This window comes from Zosterops lateralis, assembly GCF_965231275.1.
Source record: "Zosterops lateralis genome assembly, chromosome: 7".
In the NCBI taxonomy this organism is placed as follows: Eukaryota; Metazoa; Chordata; class Aves; order Passeriformes; family Zosteropidae; genus Zosterops; species Zosterops lateralis.
This window is the reverse complement of record NC_139767.1, coordinates 845,376-873,347: the sequence shown is the minus strand read 5'-3', so window position 1 is coordinate 873,347 and position 27,972 is coordinate 845,376. Positions and strand designations below refer to the sequence as shown.

The 27,972-nt window shown below is 43.6% G+C and overlaps 1 protein-coding gene across 5 annotated transcripts; it reads left to right on the top strand.

The window, feature by feature from the left end:
- The first annotated feature begins 93 nt into the window (after positions 1-93).
- TRAF3IP1 (TRAF3 interacting protein 1) lies at positions 94-26,394 on the top strand. 5 transcript variants are annotated; one of them, XM_083865595.1, is made up of 15 exons: positions 97-235; positions 823-891; positions 2,212-2,373; positions 3,223-3,363; positions 3,491-3,943; positions 4,597-4,674; positions 9,129-9,204; positions 11,108-11,206; positions 12,913-12,994; positions 13,249-13,332; positions 13,684-13,795; positions 14,269-14,305; positions 14,831-14,907; positions 24,368-24,591; positions 25,986-26,394. In XM_083865595.1, the coding sequence occupies exons 1-15, from the start codon at positions 113-115 to the stop codon at positions 26,149-26,151; spliced, it is 1,983 nt and encodes a 660-aa protein (XP_083721721.1). In that variant the 5' UTR covers positions 97-112; the 3' UTR covers positions 26,152-26,394. The 5 variants fall into 5 exon arrangements, with proteins under 5 accessions (XP_083721722.1, XP_083721721.1, XP_083721724.1 ...); XM_083865596.1 differs by lacking the exon at positions 4,597-4,674 and having other exon boundaries at positions 94-235; XM_083865598.1 differs by lacking the exon at positions 24,368-24,591 and having other exon boundaries at positions 98-235; positions 25,986-26,132.
- The last annotated feature ends 1,578 nt before the right edge of the window (positions 26,395-27,972 follow it).

Sequence of the window (27,972 nt, the reverse complement as noted above, 5' to 3'; positions counted from 1 at the left end):
ACGGGCCGTGCGCACGCGCCGCGCGGGGCACGCCGGGAGCGCCGGGCCGGGGCCGGGCGGGTCCCGCCGCGATCCCGGTTCGAGCCCCGGCCTCGGTCCCGACCCGGCCGCGATGAACGAGGCGGTGTCGCGGCAAACGCGGGAGACCCTGGGGCAGGTGATCCGCAAGCCGCCGCTCACCGACGCGCTGCTGAGCAAGCCGCCCTTCCGCTATCTGCACGACCTCATCTCCGAGGTGGGTGGGTGTGGGTGTGGGAGTGGGGTCCCCCCCGGGCTGGGCGGCACTGCGGGGGATGCCGGAGCGTTGTGTAAATCACTGGGCTTCTGGGGCGCGGGGTGAGTTTGCGGGGTTTGGAGTGGGAAAGTAGTAGGAAAAGGGGGTCACGCTGGCAGAGGCAGGGTTAGGTGGGGTTTTGGGAAGGAATTACTCGCTGTGAGAGTGGCGAGGCCCTGGCACAGGGTGCCCAGAGAAGCTGTGGCTGCCCCTGGATCCCTGGAAGTGTCCAAGGCCAGGTTGGACACTGGCTCTTGGAGTAGCCTGGGCTAGTGAAACAGCACAGAATCACACAATCATTGAGGTTGGGAAAGCCCCCCTGAGGTCACTGAGTCCAGCCTGTGCTCGCCTTGTCACCACCGCGGAGCACTGAATGCCCCGTCCAGACGTTCCTTGGGCACCTCCAGGGATGGAGACTTTATTCCAATGCCTGACCACCCTTTCCAGGAAGAATACATTTCCTGCTGCTGCACGAGATTTACTGAACATAGGCTTTAAATATTCTTAACTTACCCCATTTTTTCTGGTTTTTTTTTTTTTTTTTTTAGGTGATCAGGGTCACAGGTTTTCTGAAAGGACTTTACACGGATTTCGAGTTGAAATCAGATAATGTCAAGGTGAGCATAGGACCTTCTTGCTTATTTAGCTCTCAATGTTCTTTGCAGCTTGCCACAACGTTCTTTTGGCCTTTTCTGTGTTCAGCATCAAGGACTTGTTATTTTTGTGAAGAAGTTGTAAAAGTTCCTGCCTGTGGCTTATATTATGCATTCCATGGGGTAAACACCTGTAGATTTGTGCACATATAGGTTTTAAAGAGTCTTGTGGTCTCTCAGCAGAATCTGTGGCCCTAAATATATAGCTTTATATATTTGTGTATATGTACAAATACATATAAATGTGGTATATAAATATATACATTAAATATCCTTGTTTAATATCCCAGGATTCACCTGTCTAGGATTTGCATTCCACAGTAGCTTTATTGCAGTATAAAACTGGCTGATTACTGAAAGAGGAGGTTAATATTATTGCTGAAAACCCTTTTTCTTGAGTCCAAGGGTGGCTTTACTCTCTATTTGCTGCTTTCCCTTGATTTTTGGCTGACCTGATGCCGAGTTCTCCAACTCCCAGCCTGATTTGGGAGCTTTGGTTGCTGATTCCTTGCAAACAGAGCAGTATCTGTGTGTTGCCACTTAGGCAGCTGATCCCATGGTGTTTGTTTAACGTAGCAACTTAAGTGTGTGCTCTGGGAGCCTGACTTCTCAGCCCTCCAGCCTGTTCTTGCATGTTTTAGTCACTGATTAATGTGTGTGTTTATTTCTGTGACTGCTCCTACCGCTGTCAGGATAACTATAATGGAGTAATTTATAACTGAATTGTTGTTTTTTTTGATAGTGTTCTTGTTGACCCAAAAAGCAGATTTCCCAGCAGCTCCTGAGCAGGTCTTTGTTGCTTCTGTGTGCTGCTATCTCTCTGAGAATTTCTTTCACAAATTTCTTTCACAGCCCATGGGCTTTTCCAGAGCTCAGGCAGAGGAGATCAAAATCCTGGAGTGTGGGGGAAAATATCTCAACCTTGAGTTCCTCTTCCCAAAACTGGTCAGGAGGAAGACTTGGCTTGTTCCTAACTGTGATCCCTCCTGGAGTTGTAGGATATCAGGAGAATAATTGTTACCTGAGTAATCAATGGGACAGAGCTGTAAGGAGGACTGAAATCATGAAGATTCCTTAATTATGAGGACTTCTGTGAAATTTCACTTGGCTTTACTTTGTTTATTTGGTCTTTTAGTTTTTACTTCTGATTTTATGTAATCACTGGGAGACATCATCTCTGTTGAAGGGTAGTTGGGGCAGGTCGTTTGTTAAGTACAGTTAGGGAACTAAAACAAGTATAATAATGGTGGAGATAAAAGTTTCTCTTAATTACTCTTTTACCAGGATAAGGATTCCAAAATCAACTTCCTTCAGAAGGCCATCGATGCTGTTGTGATGGTGACAGGAGAGCCACTGTCAGTGAAACCAGCACGAGTTGTGGCTGGACATGAGCCCGAGAAAACCAATGAATTCCTTCAGGCAATTGGGAAGTGTTGCTTAAATAAGGTAGGACAGAATGATAGAGATTTTATGCACACAGGGAACAGAGACAGGAGGAGAGGGAATGGCCTCAAGCTATGCCAGGGAAAGATCAGGTTGGACATCAGTAGGAACTTCTCCATGGAAAGGGTGGTCAGGCCTTGGAAGGGGCTGTCCAGAAAGGTTTGGGGTCCCCATCCCTGGAGATGTCCACAGAACACTTGGATGCGGCACTCAGTGCTCTGGGCTGGTGACAAGGTGGGCGTCAGTCACAGGTTGGACTTGATGACCTTGGAGATCTTGTCCAGCCCAGATGATTCTGTGCCTTAATTACCCCTCTGCTGTCATTAATTGCACAGTAGAAACACTTAGTCACCCCTTAGTAACAGCAGATAGAGAGTTCATGATCTTTAACAAGAGTTTGAGCCAACTTGCCAAACAAATGCATTCTGAATACTAAGGATTTTAATGTTTACTGTCGCTCACTTTATTTGTTTGTCTTTTAATAACTTTTATTACATTTGAAGCACAAAATGAAGCTTCAGAACCTTTAAAATTTTGTGGTACAGACAAAGTAATTGTACAATCAGTTGCTCACCTTTGACTTTATCTCCTTTCAGTCAAATCTCTTAATTGTGGAACTAAAGTAATTTTTCCACTGTGCTTTTTTTTGGTTATGGAAATAGAATAATGGAGAAATTTGATAACTGGTTGAAAACAATTGTAGGGGCTGTTCTTACACAGAATTATTGCATTCTTTCATGGAATTATTAAGTTTTTCCAGTGAATTGTTACATCCTTAAAATACTTATTACTGCATTAATTACTTAATGAAACAATTTACTCATTTCAGTGGTGTTTTTCTGTTCTTTGCAGCTGTCCAGTGACGCTGCTGTAAAAAGGGTCTTGGCTGGGGAGAAAGCTGATGCTAAAGGGAAACCTCCACCCTCTAAACCTCGAGACAAAGAAAGCAGAGAGCCCAAAGCAGAAGAACAAAAAAGCCATAGGGATAAAGAGGTAGCATTTGCATTTTTGGGGGGTACTGGGGTACTGTTATTTACTTGCTTGGGGTTTTTTTAGCATTTTTGTGTTTGTAGAGTGATTGTGTGTTGGAATTAATTTTTAGTATTTACTTTCTTTTTAGAGCAGGAGAGACACTGAAATTAAAGACAGAAGCTCCAGCAAGGACAGAAAACCCGAAGGTGATTTGAAAGAGAGCAGAGAAAGAGAAAAGGAGAGGGATAAACAGAAGAATAATGAAGAGAGGCACAAAGAACCTGAAAGAGACATCTCAAAGGAAGGAGAAAAAAAAGAGAGGGAAAGAGGCAAAAGCAGGATGACCAAGCAAGGAAGAGAAACAGAAAAAAACAAAGGAAAAGGAGACCCAGAGCAAGGAGATGGCCTCGGGCATGATAAAGGACAGGAAAGAGAGAAAAGACATGAAGGAGGAAGAGAAAAGGACAGGCTGAAAGGAAGAGACAAAGATAAGGCCAGAGACAGAGAAGGAGAGAAAGACAGAGAGAGAGGAAGAGATCGGGGCAGAGAAAAAGATGGGGAACATTTAAGGGAACATGGAAAGGAGAAAGCAGAGAAAAAGGTAATTGAAATGTAATTTTGGGGAAGAACTTTCCCCGTGCTGTGGTTGGGACTGTATTTGTTCCAGTTGTCTTCCATGTTTGTATTCCTGCTCATTCAGCAGGAAGGGACCTTTTTCCAAACCCCTGCCATGGGCAGAGACACCTTCCACTGTCCCAGGCTGCTCCAAGCCCTGTCCAGCCTGGCCCTGGGCACTTCCTGGGATCCAGGGGCAGCCACAGCTTCTCTGGGCACCCTGTGCCAGGGTCTCCCCACCCTCACAGGGAACAATTCCTTCCCAATATCTCATCTAATTCTGCCCTCTGGAAGTAGGAAGCCATTCCTTGTGTCTTGTCACTCCAGGCCCTCATCCAAGTCCCGCTCCATCTTTCATGTTGGCTCTCTTCAGGTGCTGGAGAGCCTTCTCAGAGTTGGAAGTGAATGGTCTCTAATGTCTCTTCCAACCCAAACTAGTCTGGGATTCCTGAATATTCTAAGGATTTTAAGTCCTAAACTGCCTTGAGTGCCACCTCTTCATTGCCTTTCATTTTGTTATTCTTCTATTTCCTCCTCCTCTAAGTATTTCCTATTCTGCCATTCTGTTCTGTTAGAAATTCAGGACTGATGGGCACCAAAATGCTTCTTTTGAACCTAAACCAGTTCATTTCTTCCCAGCCCTCGGATCCCAAAGAATCCGCACTTAGAAAACCACAGAGGCCAACTAAAGACAGCAAATGCCAGCCAGACACTGAGGTCAGTAGTGGAGGAGGCAGGAATATTCAGTGTTGCATTTTGATTTGGGAACCTGCTCGAAAATAATGTAGGGTTGAAAGATAGGTAAATGGCAAGTTTTAGGGCTGAGAAATACATGGAACAGATGCTTTCCTGGGTTTTTTGGTTGTTTATTTATTAAAAATTTCTTTGAGATTCGAGACAGAAAAAAAGTATACTTAATTTATTTAATTTTGCAGATTTTATTTCTGTGTATTCGTATTCTGGACACTTCTTAGGATCACAGACTGGTTTGGGTTGGGAAGAACTTTAGAGCTCATCTCTTCCAACTCCCTGCCATGAGTTTTCTTAATTCCTCAGAATTTTTCCTGGAAAGCTGATAGGGTTTTTGCATTTGTTTTTGAATTTTAGCAGAAGTTACTGTTTTGGAAAGAAAATGAGTCCAGTGTTGTTTCAGGGTCCATGTTTTGCAGCAGGGAGAGCAACTCAGTGCCTCTGCACAGAAGCTCCTGCTTCTGACACACCGTTGTACCTCCATCTGCTGCTTCCTGATGACCTGAGGCAGTTTGGGGAATTATGGAGCCATGTGACCAAATGTTTGAAGAGGGAGACTTCAGTAAATGAACCTAAAGCAGCAGAGGCTGAGTCAAAACTAGGCAGGATTCCAAGCCTAGCAGGAGTCTCTGGGCCCACTGACATTATCATGTCTTCCTCGTGAGAGGACAAATTTATGGCTCTTTTTGACTCCAATCCAACCAAACTCTTTAAGTTGTTGGCAGTGGGACGGAGAGCTTATAAAAGAGGGGTTTTTTTTGTAGCCTCCAGCCAGTATTCATGGCCAAGTCAAACTTCCTGCAAATTTGGTCTCTAATGGAAATTCTGAGCCTCATCCCAAACTCCTGTTGTGCTCTTGGGCACCACAATAATGCAGCAGGGCAGTAAAGTTTCATTTCCCCTCCTAAATGCTTTTGGGAGGGATTCCAATGCTTTGGAATTATTACCTGAAATCCAAATGACATTCCTGCCTCTGCCTGCTTGCGTAACAGTGGAGACTGCTCACTTCTGAGGTGATGAAAACACAAACTTTAGAGCAGAGTATGGCAAATGTCATCATTTTAAAGCTGTGGAAGGGAGAGGTGACATGAAAACGTGCCCAGTGAATTTTGAGAGCTGAGATATCTGCACAAAGTGATTTAGAGGGAATTCCAGCAGGATGTCATTGGAAATTGCATCTCCTGGATTGGGGTTGATCTTCTGGCCCTCCCAGGAGCTTCCCAGCCTTTATTTCCAGGGATTTACCCCAGTTGAACCAGTGGCTCCACTTGAGTCACATGACAGGGAAACAAATGCATTCAAAAGAAGGCAAACAACTTTCTGTGCACATGGAGGATATAGAATCTTATTTTGTGGTCTCTGCTGCAGAACTAATAAATCTTCAGCATCTCTCTTTAGCTTTTTATATATATCTTTTCTATAGATAGTTACAGAATATATATACTCACTATAATAGAAGTAAAACAGTTTGAGGCAGTACCCAATGAGTCAGCCACTGTTCTTTTCCCCTCAGGATTAACATCTTTAACCTTTTACTGCATTTACTTTAGAGAACAGATCAGTTTAGATTTTTTTTTAACATTCTAGGCATACAGCAAAGCTGTCACCTAAAGTTTAGTCCCTGGCTTTGCTTAATGAGATTTTCTCTGTTCGTGCAAATCTCAGTTTTTCTTGCTGCTAATTATCAATGCCAGTTTTCAAATCTACTTAAGACTGACTCCTTTTTGTAATTTAAATGTATTTTTCTGTTGCTAAAGACACTCTGTGTTACCCAGCGTGCAGTAGTCATCACATGGGTATCCATAATTTTCTGGAGCTAGAAGAAAGCAGTAATAAGTAGGAATTAATAGACATTTGGCTGCCACATGGCAATCAGAAACTGCTTCAAGGCTGGCTCTTGCATCCCACAGTTTGGGATCAGTGTAGAGTTGTGTTCTGTTCACTCTCAGTCCATCTCAGGGAAAAATCAGATTTAAAATGGACCTTCTTCTGGACCTCCTGAATAATGAAGATCATTATTATTTAGACTTGACAAGAGGTGGGGGAGGTCACAGAGCATCTGGTGCTGGAAGTGGCTGCAGAACAGGTACATCATTTCCCCCCGAGGCCAAACACCTTGGAAAAGTCTCTTCCATGTTTCCCATGGCAGCTGGAACTCTTAGCTAAAGCTTTCTGTAATATCCTGTCACCTCTGGCCACTTGCAGAATGGGCTTGATTTTTGCCCTGCAAGCTTTATTGCTCTGGAAGTGGTCACTTGAAGCAGCCTCTAAATCCTACCTAATGAACTTCTGTTCCCCTTGGAACTTATTTAGGTTATGTAACGAAACTGTGAAATTAAAAAAAGGACAGCAGAGAGAATCATTCCATGGAAATCTGCAGGATGTGGCTCAAATATTTCTGTTCTGGAGCTGGGAATGTCCCTCTCTCTTTGCTGTCACTATGTTAGAAATCCAGCATTTAAACTGGTTAAAAAACCAGATTTTCCTCATCTATGTTTGAGAAGTTTTAATTTGCAGAATCTAATACCCATAGAACATCACCTCGTGAGACTTTAGATGAGGAAAAGATAATTGATGGATATTTTCCTAAGTCTTATCAGCACAGCACTCAAATTGGCCTTAGCAAGTTGAGATCTTTCCTTGTATGTAGTTTTATTAATATAAAACTATACCTGCACATTTTATGTTGGAGAGGTGGAAAGATACCTCCTGTGGATTTCATTACAAGAAAAGTACTGTGGAGGGTTGATGGAATGAAATTGCTGTTCACAGACTTAACTCTTATTTATTATTAGAGAACCCTTGGTAGAGCTGATGAATTAGAGGGGGAAGTCACAGTGGCTTATTTTATAATGAGCTCTGAAACACCAGCAAACATTTTCTTCTGTCTCAAAGTGAAATTTGGCCTCTTTAAAGGTTAATAATGAGGACAAAGCAGCAGCCTGGATGGTTTGCAGAAGGCTCTGGATCCTCTCCATGTGGAAACAAAATTACCCAGGACTGGGAAACATGCATGCATCCATCAAGGATTCCACTGTAATGTGTTTTTTCCAGGATAGTGTGAGATGAAGTGCAAGATTTCCCTTTAATGGCTCCAGTGGCTGCTTTTCAAAGTCTTGAAGGGGAATAACCTCTTTTTATCTCCCTTTGGAAAGCCCACCAGTCATAAATATTGGGGGCTTTCTGTTTTTGTGTAATGCTATAGCGAGTAAACGTCAGCTTTCACCCTGCACCTGCTGCCAGGCTGCACATGTGGCTCCGCAAAAATTCTGTTTGTAGCCACATAAATAAATGACCCAATCCCCTCTTGCAGCAGCCTCAGCACCTATTCCCAGCTCCCTCCCCACCTGTGCTAATAATGACCTCACTCAGAAAGCTGCTGGGGCTGGAGTGTGCCAGATGTGCTCATGATGGGGTAGGAGCTTTCTTTTCCCTCCTTCCATAGTGTTGGGCTTGTGGAGGTAATTATGAAGAATTAAAATTAGGATGAACCACTTGAAGATTGGAATCCTGTCTGGTTTTCCTTAGAACATGCCAGAATTTCCTAAAGAGGAAAAATACTTTGTTTTGGTGGAAGGTGTCCCTGCCCAAGGCTGGGGGTAGAAGGGGATGAGCTTTTAAGCTTTAATGTCCCTTCTACTCAAACCATTCTTTGATGGCATAAAAATGGCAGAATTTGTGATTCTTGGGTTATCAGTGTGGACATTGGACATCTTTTCCAACCTTAACGATGATCAGCAGGGCTGACACAAAATCTTGGATGAAGACTGCAAGACAAAAAAGCACATATGGAAGGAGATCCCTGGAGATGCTAACTATATTTTAGGACTTTGCATAATAGACAGGATTTTTAACCAGGGAAGTTGCCATTTAAGTAATGGACTGTGCAAGCCTGGTAGCACAATTTTTTAAATCCTTGCTTCTGTTTTGGAAGGGAATCTGAAAGAATTTGCAGCAGGTTGAAGAGGAGCTGTGTATCTGATGCAGCTGAAAACCAGAGGTGATTGTAGGAATCTTCCTCCTTTTCATAACCTTTTTATTCCGTGAGGTTGGATACTCTTAGTTCCCATTTGGAAGTTGTTTTTCCATCAAATAAGTTCTTGTGAAAGAAAATAGCTGGCACATATGCAGGAAAAAATATCCACAGGCTTTGAGGGAAATAAATTCAGCATAAATGTGTGGATCAATTCTTAGGTCAATATTTGCTCTGTATAATACTTAGAAAAGCAACACAAGGAAGTAAATTTCAGATATAATGATATAATTTTTAAATCTACTGTTATATAAATTTTTTGGGTTTTTTTTTTTTTTTTTTTTTTTTTTTTTTGTTTGTTTGTTTGTTTGGTTGGTTGTTTGGTTGTTGTTGTTGTTGTTGTTGTTGTTTGGTTGGTTGGTTGGTTTGGTTTGGATTTTTTTTCCAGACTGAAACTGCTGCAAGGATATCAAAGCAGCCTTCAGCAAAAGGATCAAGGCATCATTCCAAGCCCAGAGGAGAAGGTAACCACAGGGAGGATATTGTTATTCCTATCAAATGTGCTGGAGGGTTATTGAGTAGGAATAGCAGAAATACCTAAATATCCCTGTTTATTATTGTCGGGGTTTGGTTTGTACTCCCAGCCTGCATTTGTGAGTCCAAGAGGCAATTTTCCTGCCTGGATTTGGGATACAGGAAGCGAGATTCAGTTCAGCTTGCTCTCGTTCCCCGTGCACAGTTGCAGATACAAATTCAGCCTGCTTTTGGTAATTTCTGTGTAATTACTCTCTAAATGAGCATTTGGACTTGTCTGCAACTATTTCTGACATTTAACATTTGTTAAGTGTTTACAGCAGAGCAAAGTGAAGGCTTGAGCCTTGAAATGATTTTTATTGGGTTTAATAGGCAGTTGGGCCAGGCTTTCCAAATAAATTATTTCTCTGCAGAGGTGCTTCCTTGCAATTATGTCACCAACTTTTGCGGTTCAACCTTTAAATACTGTATTTACACACTTACTGGAAAGTGGATTATCTTCAGAATATCCCAAATATTGCACATCAGGAATAAGCCTAGCACTGCCATCCCTTTGTGTAGGAAACCAAGAGGAAGAGCCTGGAAAAACTCCTGGATAAGGAATAAAAGTGGCTAATACCCAGAGCTCAGACAGCAGCAGTGTAACTGGAATTTCTGTCTGTATTTCAGTTCCTTTCCATCTCTTATTTCAGTGATTGTTCCTAATTTCCTTTCAGAGCTTTGTGCCCCTGGTATTTTAATCCTAAAGAAGAAGTCACTGTACATAAATCACTTTAATGTCTCCGTTCAGAAGATTCAGTGACACCTGTGAATTGATGCCTGTTGAAAACAGCCAGTTCTGGTTAAAAACTGGTGCTGTTTAGACTAATGGAGATCTTCATACAGTTCATTTGCCAATCTCATTATTAATAATTTATGTAAAGAGATCATGCATTGCTGGGTGTCTTCCCAAGCATCCCCGTGTTTTTTTTTTGGATTTCTCTTTTAGGTTTCCGTGTATCCAAGGCAAAATACTGGAGTTAAATCAGTCCTGCTTTCAGGATAATGAATAGCCCTGTTTGGGCACTGTAAATACCTTGGGAAAACCCTGACACTTGGAATCTGAATGTGTGTTAATTTAGGAGCCTCATTCAAGTTGGTGCTAGAAAATTGAAATTTTTATGTCACATCTCCTGTGCTGTGAAGTCTGAATAATTTGGCAGCTGAAAAACCCTCTGTCTGGATTCCATTAAAACTGCAGCCTTATTTTACTACTCAGTGATCCTTAGCTGATCCTATAACTTCTTTTATTTCCCAAGATATCAGTATTTGTTTTATATGACACTAAACTCAAGGACCAGACACACCCCATTTATGGGATTGTCCCTTTAAAGTCAGAATCCAGTTTTCCTGATAAGTTTAAAAAAGGGAATGACTTTAGGGTGAATATTTTAAAATACTCCTCTTTCCCTGATGCAGCACTTAAATTTTAGTTTACCAGAGCCAGGAATATTTTGGGGGCATTAGCCCTCTTTATTTTCTGACACAGTGGGACTGCCATAGGTGAATAATCCAGAGGGTAGGAAAACTTTCTGGAGCTGTGCTGATGATCAGAGCTTTCTATTTTATCTTCTATTAATTGGAAATAAATCAATGTACAACAGGAGAAAATGTCTCTTCTCCATGGGCAGATAAATGATAGAGGTTTATACTGAATATTTCAGCTTTCAGGAGTTCAGTCAGCACTCATTTATAAAGTCTTTGTGCACCTTGAATGTGATTTATTGACGCTGAAGAGGGTTTATTAAACTAGGGTAGCCCTTAAAGAAATCCTAGCAAGTATTTAGCATGGCTTTTTATTTTGAATTTTATTGGCTCTTGGGTTTCATTTGACTATAAACTGTTTTGTTACAGGAGCTGTGGACACAAGGAGTATGGCAGATGGGATTTCAGAGGATGGTGCTGCTGAGCTGCAGGAGAAAAATGAATCAGGCCTTGCAGAAAAACAGAAAGGTAGGGAAAGGTAAAGTGTGACTGCCATGGAAAGCCCAGCTGGATTTTTTGGGTCAAATCCATGCAGCTAAATGATGTAAGGAGGGTGATTTACACTTAATCCAACTGTTGCTGTGTGTTTTAATCACATCTGAGTCATATTTTGCCTTGAAAAATGTCCATCCCCTGATAAAGCAATTACTTATATTTTCTTTTTCCTATTCTTCTGTTTTCCAAGAGGCAGATGCTGCTCCTGAATCCTTTGGTGACTTGTTCTCTGTAAGAAGCAAATCTTTGCACGTTGCCTTTTTGTGCAACTATTTGGGAGTCTTAGTGTTTGCATTTTACAGGATTCCAGAGGAAAATTTCATCTCTGCATTCTTACTTCTCCATTTCTCCCCCAATCTGGATATAGCTCCCAAGACATGGATTTGTCTCCAGCTACAACATGCGTGGAGCCATGGAAGCAAAATGCAGGAGGAGGAACTGAAATTGCAGCAAAAAGCTGCATTTTTGTTCCCTCCAGATCCACATGCTTGGCCTGGTTGGGAGGATGGATCCCGTGGATGTGGGAGGTGTTCCCAGCCCACCTTTGGCCTCCAGGGCCTTGTGGCTGTGGCAGCCTAATGAAATATGGATGGATGGCCAAGACATTTGTGTGACCTTCCCCAGCTGGGAGAATTTCCATGTGAATTCCACTTCATCTCTTGGAGCTGTCTTGTCCTTTGGAATGCATCTGGGATGGAAAATAAATTCATGTTATATTTGAGATGGATGTAAGAGGAGTACCCCAGGTTCATTATTGATTTGGATTGGATCCTCTGTTGGTGTAAGAACCAAATATTCCAAATCAGAAGAATAATGAAAGTTGGGACAGATCTCCAAAATCATCAAGTCCAACCTGTATCATCAAGCTCAACCTTTATTTTATTGACTGATCTTGATTTTCAGCTTTATTCACCAAGGCACTGTAAACCCTTCATTTTTTAGATTCAGGACCTTTAAGATCCCAAATCCAAGCCATTCCATGAGCCCAGGATTATAAAACATTGTTTATTAGCTGAAATAAACTGATTTTCCTGGATCTTTTAGAGAATTGTTTCTGTCTGCTTCAGTTATATTTTGTTGCACAGTAACAAGACTCTGTATCCAAATTTTCCTGGCCCTGGGAGTAGTTCCTAGATTCTGGATGTAATTCCTGTTGTGTGCTTCATGCCTAACTAACTTGATCAGATTGCAGAGTAAGTAAAACTTATCTGAAAAATCAGTGTATTTGTCATTTACAGATGAATTTGCCAGAGACTCAGTAACATTCCAATGACAAAAGAGCAGCATCAAACATAACCGAAAACTTTTAATGGAAAAAAGTACTTTTTAATAAATCAAGCTCTTCTCTAATGCTTTTTGCTCTTTTTGTGATGTATTACAGAATTTTTAAGCATAATCGGGGTGATTTTAGATGCTTTGAGTAGGCTTTACTCGAAGAATAGCAACCACCTCAACCAAGCATCCCAGCAGGGGAAGATAAGAGTTTAAGGGAAACAAAAGCACTGAGTGAGATGATGTCATTTTCACAGAGGGGCAAATTTCACAATATTGAGAAACTTAACAAATATGAAGAAATTTATCTGGTTTTTTCAATGCAGTGCTAAGATTCCAAATGCTGTCATTAAAAAAATGTTTTCCTAGCCCAGCTAAGCCAAATTTTATGTTGTTTTGTTCAATAGAAAGAGAAGCAGAGAACCTGGGTCCTGAAAAGCCTGAAAATGGGGAAGCACTTCCTGATGTCCCACCTCAGCCTGCCCAAAGGTATGTTTCCATCCTTTTTTCTGTTCTTCGTCCATAAACTGCTTCCGTGGAATGTTAGTAAAGTTTTTGAGGAGAATGTTGCATTTCCTCTGTGCATTCCATAGGGATGGTGTGGATAAGGTGAACTTGGTTTTTAATTTGAGTGTTTGATTTTTTTTTTTTTTTTTTTTTTTTTTTTTTTTTTTTTCTCAGCAAGAGTTTGTGTTGCTGTGTCACTTGTGAAAATGATTTTTCTATTCCTGCTGTTATTCCAGACGGATTCCCCGTCCTGGCAGCGCGAGGCCGGCACCTCCGCGAGTGAAACATCAGGAAAGCACCGAGCTCCTAATGCCAGAAAGGTGAGGGATGAGGGAGATGCAGAGTGGGTGTTCCTTGGAGCACACCCTTCCCAGCTCCTCTGGCATCACCAGTTTGGGGTGGTCATCTCATGGTGGGGACATGTGGAGTTCCCATCCCTGGAGTGTCCAAGGAAGGCCTGGATGTGGCACTCAGTGCTGTGGGGGGGGATTGCTCACAGGGCGGACTTGGAGAGATTTTCCAGCCTCAGTGATTCTGGGATTCTGTGATATTTTGATGGCTTTTAGTTGAATTTTGTTTATTCTGGATAGATCTCTCAGTATTTCCATTCCTTTTTCCTTGTGTCTTTTCCTTTTCCTGTGTATATTCCCTTTTCCTTGTGTCCCTGACAGGAGTGGCAGCACTAAAACGGCCCCGAACGTGATCAGGGAGCAGCAGGCTTCTGATGAGGAGGATGAGCAGTTCATGGTGGAGGCAGCAGTGCCCCTGCCAGAGATGCCAAAGGTCTGTTCCTATTGCATCTTACTGAACCTTTTTCCATATTTTGTTTGGAATGTCCAGCCTGGAGAAGAGAAGCTCCAGGGAGACCTCAAAGCCCCTTTCAGGGCCTAAAGGGGCTCCAGGAGAGCTGGAGAGGGACATGGGACAAGGCATGGAGGACACAGGGAATGGCTTCCCAGTGCTAGAGGGCATGGCTGGATGGAGTATTGGGAAGGAATTCCTGATAAGCTGTGACTCCGCCTGGCAGTGTCCAAGGCCGGATTGGATACTGGGGCTTGGAGCAGCCTGGGACAGTGGAAGGTGTCTCTGCCCATGGCAGGGGTTGGAATGGGATGAGCTTTAAGGTCCTTTCCCACCCAAACCATTCCATGATTCCCTGACTTGTTGAACTATCCTCCAGCTGAATGTTTTTGAATAGTTCCATATGACAGCAATGCCAACTTTTTGCAACTAAAGCTCTCTTCCTGCATATGTAGGAGCCAGAAGTGGAGCTGGTTGAAGATCAAAAGCATGGTACGTTTGCTTTTATCTATATTTATACAGATCTAGAATCAAGCCCTGGGTTTAAACCAAATGCTGAACACTTAAAATGCTGAACAGAGCAGTTAAATCCCTCCTGAGGGAAGGGGTTTGCAACGTTTGCAGGAAAACCAACTTATTTACCCAGGCTTGTTTTCCTGTGCAGCTGGATTTACAGCTTTGTTAAATACACATTTTCTATGCATCCTCAATGTCAGCAGATTTAAAATTCTGCATAAAGCTCATAAATTAATGTTTCTTCAAGTGTCAGGTACAGCTTGTCAGCTCTGAGATATGAGGTTGGATTTAAAGACAAGTTCTAGAAAAGCTTGGGAAAAAAAAGGTCAAATAACAAATACCTTGTGTGTCAGTGTTTAAAATACAAAATAAAATACTGTTTATGTTGCTCTAAAAATTGTCTGCATAAAAAAAACAAACAGTTGTTTAATTTTATTGTCTGAATGTTTGAAACTGTTTAGTGTCCATCGGTGCTTAGAAAAATCACTGTTTTTTCAACAGGTGGGCTGGTGAAAAGACTCCTAGAAACAAAGAAGGATTACGAGGCATCACAGAAATCAGGACAGACCACAGACAGGGTGAGGTGGCAATGGCCTTCAAAGAACTGGGAGATTAAATGTTGTAATTGTGATCTTTTTCTTTGCTTTAAATGTGTTTTATTCCATTTGTGATCAAGCTTTTCTCTATCATGTCTTGTCTTGCTTAAGTGATTCTTTCCACAGTTGAGAAAGGGAGGGTAGGTTTTGTTTTTGCTAGGTTTTGTGGGGTTTTTTTTCTGTATTGATCACTTAGAAAGTGTGTGGGAATGTTCTAGCAGTGATCACAAACCAAAAGCAAAAGCTTGAACCCCCCATATTGGCGTGTCTTCCTGTTACAATGGAGAGCTCTGGCTTTGTCTGCCTTACAGAGGTCCTGTTATAAGAGGCAGCAAAGGTAGGACATTGAGATGGACTCTTCTGATCCCTTGGCCTTGTGGAAAGCTTCTAAATCCATTTTCATGTGCTGGGGAGAGGCACTGAGGCACTGCAGTGATAAAAGTCTCATAAAATTAGACAAGTACGTGATGTTTTGGGGAGGTGAGTGAGTTTAATGAGCTCTTATATCTTCCAATCACATTTATTTTAGTCTTAATTCAGTATTGTAAAAGAAAACTGGGTTTTCCTACTTGTATTCTTTTCAGGGATGGTCTGAAGTGTTTGAGACCAGCTGTTGACAGAGCTCTGTGAAATCAGTGGTGACTCTTCAAGACTCTTGAGGCAGACTCCTGTCTGTCTCTTTTGGCTTTCCTTTCTTTTCCAGCATGTTGAGAAAGTTGGGATGGCAGATCTGACTCTTGGGGAATATCCTCCCCTCTGAAGTTTGGGATTGGCTGAGATCCAGGCTTGGAAGAAAATTCCTTTTATGTATTGCAAGGGCTGTGGTTGATGAGCCCAGGTAGGGTTAGGTAGGATATTGGGAAGGAATTGTTCCAGGGAGGCCCTAGCACAGGGGTGCCTAGAGCAGCTGTGGCTGCTGCTGGATCTCTGGAAGTGTCCAAGGCCAGGTTGGACAGGGCTTGCAACAGCCTTGGACAGTGGAAGGTGTCCCTGCCCAGTGGAATGGGGTGACACTGGAGGGACTTTAAGGTCCCTTCCAGCCCAAATTCCTCTGGGATGATTCTGTAACTGAAGCAACCAAATCCTTCTAAAATGAGGAATACACCTTTAGATTGCTGTCCATAATCTGTTAGGAGTGGTTTTGGCTTTACCCAACTTGCTGAATTGCATCCATTTGTTAGAAATGTGCTTCTTTTGGTCTCTGTGGTCACTGAAACACCTGTGCCTGCTTCACATGAGTTTATCCAGTGGGAAAATTTGTCTGCTTGGCGAAATTCTGCCTTTAGAGAATTGTTTGGAGACAAAGAAGGGTTCCAGGTTGATTCTGCTGTTTCTGCAGCAGCTCCAAAGCTCATTTCTGAGCTGGCACTTGAGCCCAAGCCATGCAGCTGTTCCCGTTTCCAGGTTTATAACTAGATGGTGCTGTTGGATCATCACTTCCAGGCTCAGTTTGGGACAAGCATTAGGAATTCATTAATGCTGTTTCTCAGCACTCCCTCACTGTGGGCTGCCCTGCTTGGTGGTGTGTCCTGTCCAACACTGGGCATAGAACAGGAGAATGGGTGAGGATTCACACAATCACATGAATTTCAAGCTCAGGAAGCTTCCTCTGGTGTCCGTGCTAAATTTTCTGGTTGGCTTTTTTCCCTGACTAACAAACTAAGCCAGTCCTTTTTTAACCCCTTAAATATTTTTAAATAGCCAATTGTGACCCTCTACAATCACCATTGAGTCCCATTGCTGATTTTCAGCCCCTGAAACATTTATTCAGTGCTGGTTTCACTTTTGTTGCACTTTTGAAGCCCTGCTCTGCATTAGCAGTGCCGAGAATAGACAACTAATTCTGGAAAAAAAACTGCTGACTTCTAGTCCATCACGTGGAAACCTACCCAAGCTCCTGGAACACCATGGGATCGCCTGTCCAAGCAGCTGGCTACTACTGCAGGAGGTTCCTCTGCTGCTACTGCTTTTTAGGTTGTGGTGTGGATGATCCAGAGAGGAGTCTAGTTATCCTGAAATTGTGATCCAGAGGGGAGTGTTGTTCTCCTGAAATTGTGATTCAGAGGGAAGTGTGATTTTCCTGAAATCATGATCCAGAGAGGATTCTAGTTCTCCTGAAATTGTGATCCAGATGGAAGTGTAGTTTTCCTGGAATTGTGATCCAGAGAGAAGTGTGGTTCTCCTAAAACTGAGATCCACAGAGAAGTGTGTTTTTCCTGGAATTGTGATCCAGACAGGAGTGTTGTTTTCCTGAAATTGTGATCCAGAGAGAAGTGTGATTTTTCTGACAGCAGAGTTGAATGGAAAAGATGATTAAAAACGCTTGGAGTGTGTGACAGGCACTTGGTAGTTCAGAAAACAAGAGCTGGGGACAGGATTGAATCCTGGGAAATTATTTTAGAGAAGAGAGTTGCTGTGACAGTAAAAGTAAAAAAACCTCCGAATTTCTCAGTGTGACTTTGCCTCTGGGAATGTTTCTGTCTATTTAATTTGTTTTCCATCAAACTCTCCAGGACAAATACCTTCTGCATCAGGATACAGCTGTATTCCAAACTGTGTTGTGCATCATAGAGTAAAATTAAGGGTACTGCCATATTTTTGGAGTAAGGTATCAAAAAACCCGGGGAATACTTGACAGAAAACTTGCTTTGGGAAATTCCATCTTCCCTCTATTTATCACTAGAATGTTCATCTTCCCTCATTTGATTAAACTGTTCAATTCATCCAATAGAAATGAAATATTTTCCCTTTTCTGTTCATTAGTCTTTAAAGCCTTGATCTTCTGCCAGATGGGAAAATGAAGAGGGAAAAAATCGCAGGCTGAGTGCTGGAACTTTTTTTTAATACATTATTAACTCCAGTATTCAGCAAAAAAAGATCAATGGATCTACCTGATTTATTGGGGATTAATCATCCAGAAATGAGGTGAAGTTGGTGGATTAATACTTAATCCAAATGTGACACTGGTGCCCTCTCAGGGATGTTTCACACCTTCCAGCTGCTGATGGCTGGGGAACATTTATTTATGTTAAAAACATTCCTCCAGAACCCTTTCTGTGCTGTGTTTCCCAAACATGCATTTGCTTTTTAAGGAGTTTTAATAAAGGAAAAGAAGGGAGAAGGAAAGAAAACTGAGACTTTCATCATCTAGGTTTTGCATGTGCAGAAACTTAAAATAATATACACAATTTTGAGGTCAAACAAAGGGGTCACTCTGGAAATACACAAGATTTTTACTGCCTTGATTAGCTGTGTTCAGCCTAACAAATTCCTAAAAAAAACTTCCTAAATGTATTTGTTTAGAATCTAAGCCTCTAATGTTAACCAGAGAAAGAAACAGATGTTCCATTTTGTATTCCACTTCATTTATTTGACGTGTGGAAAACCGTAGGCAGGTTATTAAATAGCTGAAGCAAGTGGGATAACAGAATTCCCATCTTTGCACTACCCAGAGAGCTTCAGAAAAGCAGCAGCTTGGAGGCTTCTGGGAGGAACAAGTGGTATTGAATAGCTCAGCACCTGGGCAATATTAACTTGAATTACCCAGTGTGGTACATTATACACTTCAGAGCACAGGACAGATCTAATCAATGCTGATTCTGTTTGTTTGAAGAGCTGCAGATCATTGATTTTTACATTTAAAAATTACATTTTTACATTACAGCTCTGGGCATGCCCTCCAGTCCATGCAATTAATGTGCTGTGTTAAGCAGCTGGAGTCAGAAATCCCATCATTCAGGTGTTTGGAGGAGGCTCGTCATTCCCACCACAGCATCCTGCCAGCTTGGTGTGTCCTCAGGAATGCTGACAGGAAAATGGAGGCGTTACCTATGGAGGGTTTTCACCTCTGTGACATCTCTGTTGATGGTGAGGTGACACTAATTCAGTGGGAAATCTCTGGTGCAAGCACACAGTTTCTCAAAAATAAGATTTTTAACTCAGCAGCTGAGCAGCACGGGAGCTCAAATGGAGACAGTGTTTGCTCCAGGGTCCTTCCACTGCTCCCAGCTCTCAGGAAACAAAAATGTGGCCCCCAAGCAGTCATGCTACAAGCTGTGAACACAGGAACAGGGCCACTCTTGGGATAATCCTGGTGTCAGGGCTCCTTCGTGCCCCAAACCACAGAACTTCTGTCCTGTGGGTGCACTATAAATCCAAGTGAGACAGCAGATGGATCTGTGGGCACAAAGGGTGTGTAAAAGTAGTGAGGCAGCTGAGGTTGCTCCCCAGGAGAGGGTGCAGTGTGTAAAGGACACAGCACAGGGCCTGTCACATTTTTCAAGGTGCTCGGGCCTGGTGGGGGGGAAGTTGTTTAACACAAGGAGCAGGTTTATTCCAAGTCCTTTTTCACCAGGAAAGGCTGCTCTTTCAGGAGGAAGAGGTTCTGGACATAGGGAGTGTGAGGTGAAAGGGAGTGTTGGGCAGAGCTGGCACAGTGTGGCATCGTGGGTGAATTAATGTGCTCTGCTGTCACTAATTACAGCTGGAATCATTTCCTGGCTTGTCTCCTTTGGCTCAGGATCCACAGAGCTGGAGCCCCTCTGCTCTGGAGCTAGGCTGGGGGAGCTGAGGGTGCTCACATGGAGAGGAGAGGGCTCCAGGGAGACCTCAGAGCCCCTTCCAGGGCCTAAAGGAGCTCCAGGAGAGCTGGAGAGGGATTTGGGAATATGGATGGAGGGACAGAACACAGGGAATGGCTTCCCACTACCAGAGGGCAGGGCTGGATGGGATATTGGGAAGGAATTTTTCCCTGGGAGGGTGGAGAGGCCTGACACAGGGTGCCCAGGGAAGCTGTGGCTGCCCCTTGATCCCTGGAAGTGCCCAAGGCCAGGTTGGACAGACCTTGGAGCAGCCTGGGGCAGTGGAAGGTATCCCTGCCCATGGCGAGGGTGGAATAGCTTTGAGGTCCCTTCCAAGTCATACCATTCCATGATTTTGCTTTGTGTGCTGAATATTGCCCCAAATATAGCAGATTTTGGGAACTGACTTCTTGCCAGGAAAGCAGGGTGGGTGTGTGGACTGGGGTGGGTGAAAAGTCCAGCTCTTTTTGGAAGGACCGTATATGAACTGAAAGGAAAACCACTGCCCTCCAAAAAAAAAAAAAGAGAAAGGAGATTGGAAAAGCTCTCTTGAAAGAGCCATTCTTTTATTTTCTTGTGGAGCATTTCAGCTCAGGAGCAGGTCAGACTGACTCTGGGAAATACAGTGATAAAGAACATTGTGTCTCCAACTCCTTGGCCTGTGCCTGAACCCCATACCTGGCATCAGCAGAAAAAGCATCCTGTTCATTTGAAATGCTTTAACATTTACTGTTTCCCCCCTTGTTCTGTGAAAGAGTTTCTTATGGGGATCCCTGGTGGATAGTTACAATCTACTTAAAACACAGACTCTGTAAAAACCAGGAAAAGAAAACACCCTTTTATGATCAAAAATATATATTTTATACAATAAAAAAGTATCCCACCTTGTTGGTTTTACACTGGATATATCCCAGTTACTTGTCCAAAATGAAGTTTCTGCCCTGTCCTGTAGAAAGAGGTAGGGGGAAATGGTGGAGCTCAATAAAACTGTGATTACTTGGGTCTGTTTTCCTAGTGGGACATAATAATAGAGTTAAAAGGGGCTGTAGAAGCTATTAAAATGCTTGATAGATGCTTGTACTAATTTGATTCATATTTTAAAAACCGTTAATGAAAAAAAAAGGGCAAGGTATATAAAAGTAAGCAAATACTGTTTCTTGAAATTCTGGTGGTTTCTGGAGCCTCGTTGATAATTTCCCACTTCTTGATTAAAAAAGAAAATTCCTGCTTTCAGATTTCTCAGGTCCCTGCACCCAAGTCCACATTGTGTTCTGCTCACATTGAGGTAATGGGAAAAGCAGCCTTTTTCCAGGAATCCAAAGTAAACATTTGTCTTGGTGCCTTATGAAAAACATGAAAGAAAGGAAACATGTTGGGCCTACAGAAGTGATCCAGCCTTTTATATGGGGATAATTTATTGATTCTGGGGCTGTTGTGAAAGGGAAGTTCGTTGAGGTGTAGGGCCTAATGAAAAAGCCTGGAACAATTCAGATTCTGGCATTTTTCTCCTGGCTGAAAATCTCCTGTTACGCATTTGTGCAGAGTGAGCAAAGGTGGCACTCAGGGCTTGTACTGCCCACGTTGTTGCGTATGGGAAACCATCTGCCATCATTTCTGAGATTTTAACCCATAGCTGGAACTGTGCAGCTGGGAACAGGCACTAATGGGTTTCTCTCCCCTTAATTGTTTAAAATCAGCATGCGTTGCCAAAGCTTGAGAGTGTCACGGTGATAATTGTGAGCCTTGAGCTGCAGCATGTGGAACCGTGGCTGTCCCATCCCTGGAATGTCATAAGAGCAGCTTGAAACTGGATGAGCTTTGAGGTTCCTTCCCACCCAGGCCACTCTGGGATTCTGGGATCTTGGTAGCCCAGGTGTTAATGAGACAAAGAAAGAACAGATGGTGATTTTTCTAACTTGTGGGATGAGGGACACAGTGTGCCCCTTGACCTCCTGTGCCTTCAGGTTGGGAAATCTTTCTTGGGAGGAAATTTTTCTTGGATTTTTCTTGAAACTTGGGAGTTCTTACACCACTTCAATATCATATGTTTCAAAGGCAATTATCAATTTCTATTTGTTTTTTTTCTTTATTTTTAAACAAGCCTATTGATGAACCTGTATGAATAGTATTTACTAGATTTTTATTTCAAATCGTATTTAATAGATTTTAGTGGTTTGTTTCAGTTCTTGCAATGCCAGTTGGCCTTGATGATCCTAAAGGTGTTTTCCAACTGTGACAATCCTGTAATTCCATGACTGACTTTGGATGGGATAATATTTTCTCCTTTTAATCTCACTTTTGAAGTATTCACCTGCACAAAGAACTGGAATTACAGCGACACTAGAATTAATTTTCAGTTTTTACTAATACACTTTAAGTAACTGATTTATCAAAAATATTCCATTTTTTTTGTTTGTTTTCACTTGAGCTTTTCAAGCAGCTCAAGTGTATTTTAGCCTGGAATATTTCAAATTGTGAGCTGGACCTGTGTTTACAGAGCTATGTATTTATAGATCTGTATATCGATATATTCTGTATCTAAAGCATACAATTCTGGTTTGCTTCTTTACTGAATTGTGGGATTTTCATTTCTGTTTTATTTTTTATTTTGATCCTGTAATTCCCTGTGGAGGGAAGTGTGGCCGCTTGATCTGTCTAGGTATCAGAGAGGTCATGCCAGCATTACAAGAATGAGAAATAGAATCACAGAATCATTTTGGTTGGAAAAGATCTCCAAGCGCTGGGGAACCCCACTGGTGACCAATCCCAGCTGGATGTGGCCCCATTCCCTACCCCTCTCTGGGCCAGGCCATCAGCCAGTTTTATCCTGTGAAGAGTACACTTATCCAAACCATGGATTGCCAGCATTTCCAGCAGAATGCCTTGGGAAACATTCCAAAACTTGACATTTGGAAAATAGAAATGAAGCAGGTTTTCACAGACCAACCCTCAGATAATGGCCTGGCTGAGTCTTTTCCCTCCTGAGAGTTCTGTATGTGAAATAAATTCCTTATTTCTTGGCTGAGCCTAATGGATGGTGGCAAGGAGAGTGGTGAGGGTTTGGAGCATTTAGGAGGGGAAAAACAAGGGAAAGAGATTTTTTCCTTGGAAGCTGTTGGATCTGATATAACTGTGCTGATGGACTGGAGGTGCTTGTCTGCATAGTTCACTTCCCAGCCTTACGTGGAAAATCCAGTGCTATGGATTGAGCCTTCCCTCTGGCTTTGGTGGAGCACAGAGTAGGAAAAGGAGTGGGAAAAGAGTCAGGATAGAGAGAGAAGGGTTTGAAAAGCTGTGAGATTGCAGCTCTTCCATCCTAAAGAACAGCAAATGCATGGATGGCTTCAGGAAAGCTCTGGCTCCTGTGGTTTGTGTGGTGTGGTGTAATGAAACACCTGCTGCTGTGAGGGAGGCACGGCCTGAACAGGAGGGAATTTGGGGCCTTGTTGTTTTTAACAGCTCAGCCAGCACTCCTGAAGTGACTTTGGCAGCGAAGGGCACGGGTTCAGCAGTCTTTGTCACCTCAGCCCAGTTCCTAATTAAACCACTCAAACATGAGCTCCAGTGAAGTCAGGAATCCAGTGTTTTCCTGCTCCGTGTGTGTGGCAGAGCACGGGCCGCAGCCCAGAGCGAGGCTCAGCCTTCGGATCTTCGGAAACTGTTTTCCTCAAACACATCTCTCCCTGAGTCCTCCAGCCAGCCCAGGGCTGCTGAAATGTGCTTGGCAGGAGGCCCTGCAGCCTCCAAAAAGCCAGCTGAGAAAACAGCCCCCAGCTCGCACAGGAAGCCAGGCAGCTGGGAGGAGGGCAGGAGGGGATAGCGGGACAGATTCCCTGTCCCAGCACTGCCACCTCTGCGTTTAGCAGGAATTGTGCCTAGGAATTGGCTCATCCTCTGGTTGGGGTGGCAGAGAAAGGCCTTTCTAGTTATCTGGCACATAATAAACGACCAAAATGGCTTTAAATAAACTCTACTTCAAGCTCTGTATCTGGGTTTGGGAAATTGACCTGCAGGAGCGTTGGAAAGAAAGAAAAAGGAGGTTGTTTTCTCTTCACGGGATGGGGGGAAATTCCAGTGGGCTTTTCCTTAATGGCTTTGCTGGAATAAGATTATTCCAGTGTATTAGCAGTGTGGCATCACTTTGCTCTTTTTACAGCATCCTTTTGCTCCTGCTGGCTTTACCTCTGGAGCAAACTCTGAGTTTGACTTGCAGAGAGCTGAGAGGCCTCAGGACCTGAACCACAGAGACTCTGCTGGCTGCACATGAGGGAAGCAGCACGAGCCCAAATTCATTTGGACAAGTGGAGTTTATGGAGGCCACACCTGCAGCCTGTGTGGCTTTACAGCCATGAACAGGAATGCAAGGCAGGGAATAACCACAGGCTGCTATAGCTCTGAAGTGGTCTTGTTAGGAGCAGCATTAGGAGCTGGAAACCCAGATATGGACAGTGGAGGGAGAGAAGCATCTTGAAGGGGCTGATGCAGAGAAGTCAGAGGAGGCTGTGCCCTGGAGCTCCCACACAGCAGCAGAATTTGCTGCTGCTTTCAAAGCTTGCCCAGAAAGGTGTGGCTGCCCCTGGATCCCTGGAAGTGTCCCAGGCCAGGTTGGACATTGGGGCTTGGAGCAACCTGGGATAGTGGAAGGTGTCCCTGCCTGTGGCAGGGGATGGGATGGGATGAGCTCTAAGGTCCCTCCCAACCCAAACCATTCTGTGATTCCACGATTCTTCTCTTCCATTTCAGACTATCACAAACACTTCTCCAGCTACTTCCCAGTTTGCAGTCTCAAAATATCCTTCGTTCAGCCTGCAGCAACAATTTTCCCTAATTCTGATGCTTTCCCTCTTCGTCTCTCTTGTTAGGAGAAGCCAATTGTCTCAGAAGCATCCAGGAAGAGGGAGAGAGACTTGGTAGCCAAAGAAATCGAGAAGTTCCAGGTGTCCATTCAGACCGTGTGCCAGAATGCCTTCAGGCTGGGCAGAATTGTGGATTACATCCAGGAGGACATGGATGCCATGAGGAACGAGCTGCACACGTGGCGCCAGGAGAATAGGGAGCACACGGAGGCTTTGCAGAGGGAGCAGAGGTGAATGTGGCCAGGCCAGCTGGGCTTGTCTCTTGAGACAGATTTTAGGGGCCCTTAAAACTTACAAACAACATAAATATTGAACCCAGAGCAGGAGTGGATTTCTAAACCCCAGCCTGCTCTTTGTGCCATGGGTTCATCGTGTTCTGGTGTCAATGGCAGTGGTTGAAACAGCTCCTTTGGCCTTACTTGTCTCACCTCTGTGTCTTTACACTCCTTGAAAACAGAACATCCCTTCCAGCTGTATGTGCTGTGATCTTAAACATGAGGTAGAGATCAATATTTTTGGAGCCATATTCAGCCCAGAGAGATTTGCTGCTCCCTGAATCTGTGCAGAAGCAGCATGGGGGGATTCTTAGCTGAGTTCTCTCCTGTGTCACAAATCAGTGCAGTGAGGCACTTCCAATCCTTCAGGACAGGATTACAGAGTAGCAGCCATGAAGAAGACAATGCTTCCCACATGTCCTGGGATTGGGAAACTCTTCCCTGTTTGCTTTGCTTCTGTGACAGACGCTTGCAGGATCCCAGTGAGCAAATACCCATGTGATTCCTAGTGATTTGGTGATTTCTGTGGTGCAAAAGGGGAAAACCAAAGGATTTGGAGATCTGAACTTTAGGTGGTGAGCCCTCGAGTGACTGGGTCATTCAGAATGACAGACTAGCATTTCCCGGCTGTGCAGTGTTCCTGAAGATAAGCAAAATTATGGAAAAAATATTTTTAAGATGCTACTTGTGTTCATTAGTGTAGGATTTATGAAATTTCCTGCTAGTGTGGCATTGCCTGTCATTGTCAGCAGCTCCTGATGGCTCCTTTTCTACATTAAGGAATCATGGCATGGCATTGGGTTGGAGGGGACCTTAAAGCTCATCCATTCCCACCCCCACCATGGGCAGGGACACCTTCCACTATCCCAGGGTGCTCCAAGCCCTGTCCAGCCCTGCCCTGAACATTTCCAGGGATCCAGGAGCAGACACAGCTTCTCTGTCTCTTGTTTCAGAGTTTAGCAGAAAAACCAGATGAGCCAAGAAGTGATTTTTACTGTTGAATTTTGAGTGATCTCCTCTGAAAAATATTCCCCTCTATCCATATTACTAGCTTTGTCTTTGTGCTTTTTATTCCAATCTTTCTTTCAGGAAGAGTGGGAACAACTTAAAGGCCAGGCTGGATGGGTCTTAGAGTACCCTGGGATAGGGGAAGGTGTCCCTGCCCAGGCCAGGGGGTGGGACTGGATGGGCTTCAAGGTCCCTTCCAGCCCAAACCATCCTGGGATTCTGTGATTCCATGAAATACTTTGCAGCCTGCCAGATACTGAAATGTACTTTCTTGGAGGGTTAAATAACCTGAAGCAGCTTGAAAGTTTCCAACAACATCACGTTCCCTGTGTCTCTTCCAGCATCACAGACAGCGCTGTGGAACCACTTAAAGCTGACCTGGCTGAACTGGAGCAGCTGATTAAAGACCAGCAAGACAAGATCTGTGCTGTAAAAGCAAGTATTTTAAGTAATGAAGAAAAAATCCAGAGGATGGTTCTTAGCATAAATTTGCCTTCAAGAAGGTGAAGAAGAGGGAAAAGAAATGAAAGAGCCTTGGGACTCACTGACTGACATTGCTACCGAAAAACCAAAACCCAAATAGTAGATACACCTTGTTCAGATATAAAATGTTTAGGAACCAGAACCCTAAAAATTATATAAAAAACTCCACTATTGCATTGATTTCTAGATGTTGATATTACGTAGGATAAAATTATATTCACTTGAATGCTCGAGTTGCAGAGCTATTAAAAGAACTTGTTTGTTTAACTGTGAGCTGCTGTTTCTCACTTCCCTTTCCCTCCCTGGCCACTTCTCCCTTCATCTCCTTCTCGTTATCTCCCCTGAAATTCCCTCTGAACACACTGTCCTGATAAACGAGTATTAAAGAACTCTTTTTTTCCCCCTTAAATGTTCCAAACTCTTGCAGGTCAGAAGGTTCCTCAATCCTGTTCAGAGCTATCAGGAATCTGATTAGGACTAATTGAAAATGCAATTCGAGCATCACCACGTAAGGGAGCTGAAGTGTTTTATCTGCACAGGTGTTAATTCCATTTTTATTGCATATGTTCATTTGGAAAGGATTAATTTAAGTACCTGTTTCCTCCCCAGTGCATGTCCTTGTAGCTTTTTCTAGGGGAATAATTCCACTGATTTTTCTTTAGTGAACTGCAGATGTCTGGAGCATTTTCCTAATGACGCCTGGAGTGTTCTGCCCATGAGAGTCCAGTGTTAGTGATTCCTAAATCTGCAAAGAGTATTAGTGCAGACACAACTGTGTGACTCTGTGCTGGGTGCAGAGGCTTTAGTCCCCTGTAAGGCTGTTGCCAAGGATTTTATGATGATGTTTTGGTTGTGGATGAAGTGTTAGTGGCCTTGTTTTTCCTTCTTTGATTAGTGTATCTGTGTTTCTTTGGGTTCCTGGGTTTATGGTTGTTTTGTTTTTTTTTTTTTCTTCATGGTTTCTTTATCTGGTGTCTGGACCTAAAAATCTACCAAATGATCATCAGCATAATGTGAGTGTTTAGGGTGTTAAATAGAGATGTTTGGAAGGGTGGGAGGCTTTGCTCTGTGGGGTTTTGGAGGGGGTAGAGAAGCATTTGAGGGCTTGGGAAGGAAGAGGAGAAATTTTTGATCTCTGGTAACAACAGGCTGTGACACTGAGCTCTTTCTGTTTGCTTGGCCCTTTTCCAACACCTGAACTGCATCCTGGGTCTCAGCACATGAAGGAAAAGGGCTTCAGGATGTCCAGCAGCACTCCCAGAGCCCAGAACTGTTGGTGAAAGTATTTTCCCATTAAATGCTTGGATTGTACAATACAGGGTTTGGTGGGATTGCTCAGACTCCTGCTCAGGTGGTGTTTGCCCCCGTGAGCTTCCCACTGCTCCAAGCCACCCCTAAAGGGCACAGAGAGATTTGTCACCTGTCCCCCAGCCTTTGTCACCCCTTGGTGCCCTCTCACACGTCTCTTCGTGCACAAAATCCAGCCTGGTGCTGCTGGAGCCTGGGATTGGCAGGAAAGCGGAGTGGGAGCACCAGCAGGTGTTTCCCAGAGACATGGAGGGACTTACGAGTTAAACAGGATTTCAATCATGATTTTTCCTTTCCCTCAGCTGCTCCATGACATTCCCTTCAGCCTCCCCTCATCCTGTCCCTGCTGGTGGGCTCTGAGTGGTCTTTGCCTGGTGACATGACCCTTGTGTCCATCTGTCCTTGGTGTTAGAAGTGCCTGTCCCTTCTCAGAGTGGGGAGCCTGGGCTTGGAGGCCTGGGAGAACTCAGGGGTGACTTTGTGCTTCTTTATGTGCCCATTTTCTTGTGCTTGCTGACCAAATATCACTTCAGCAAG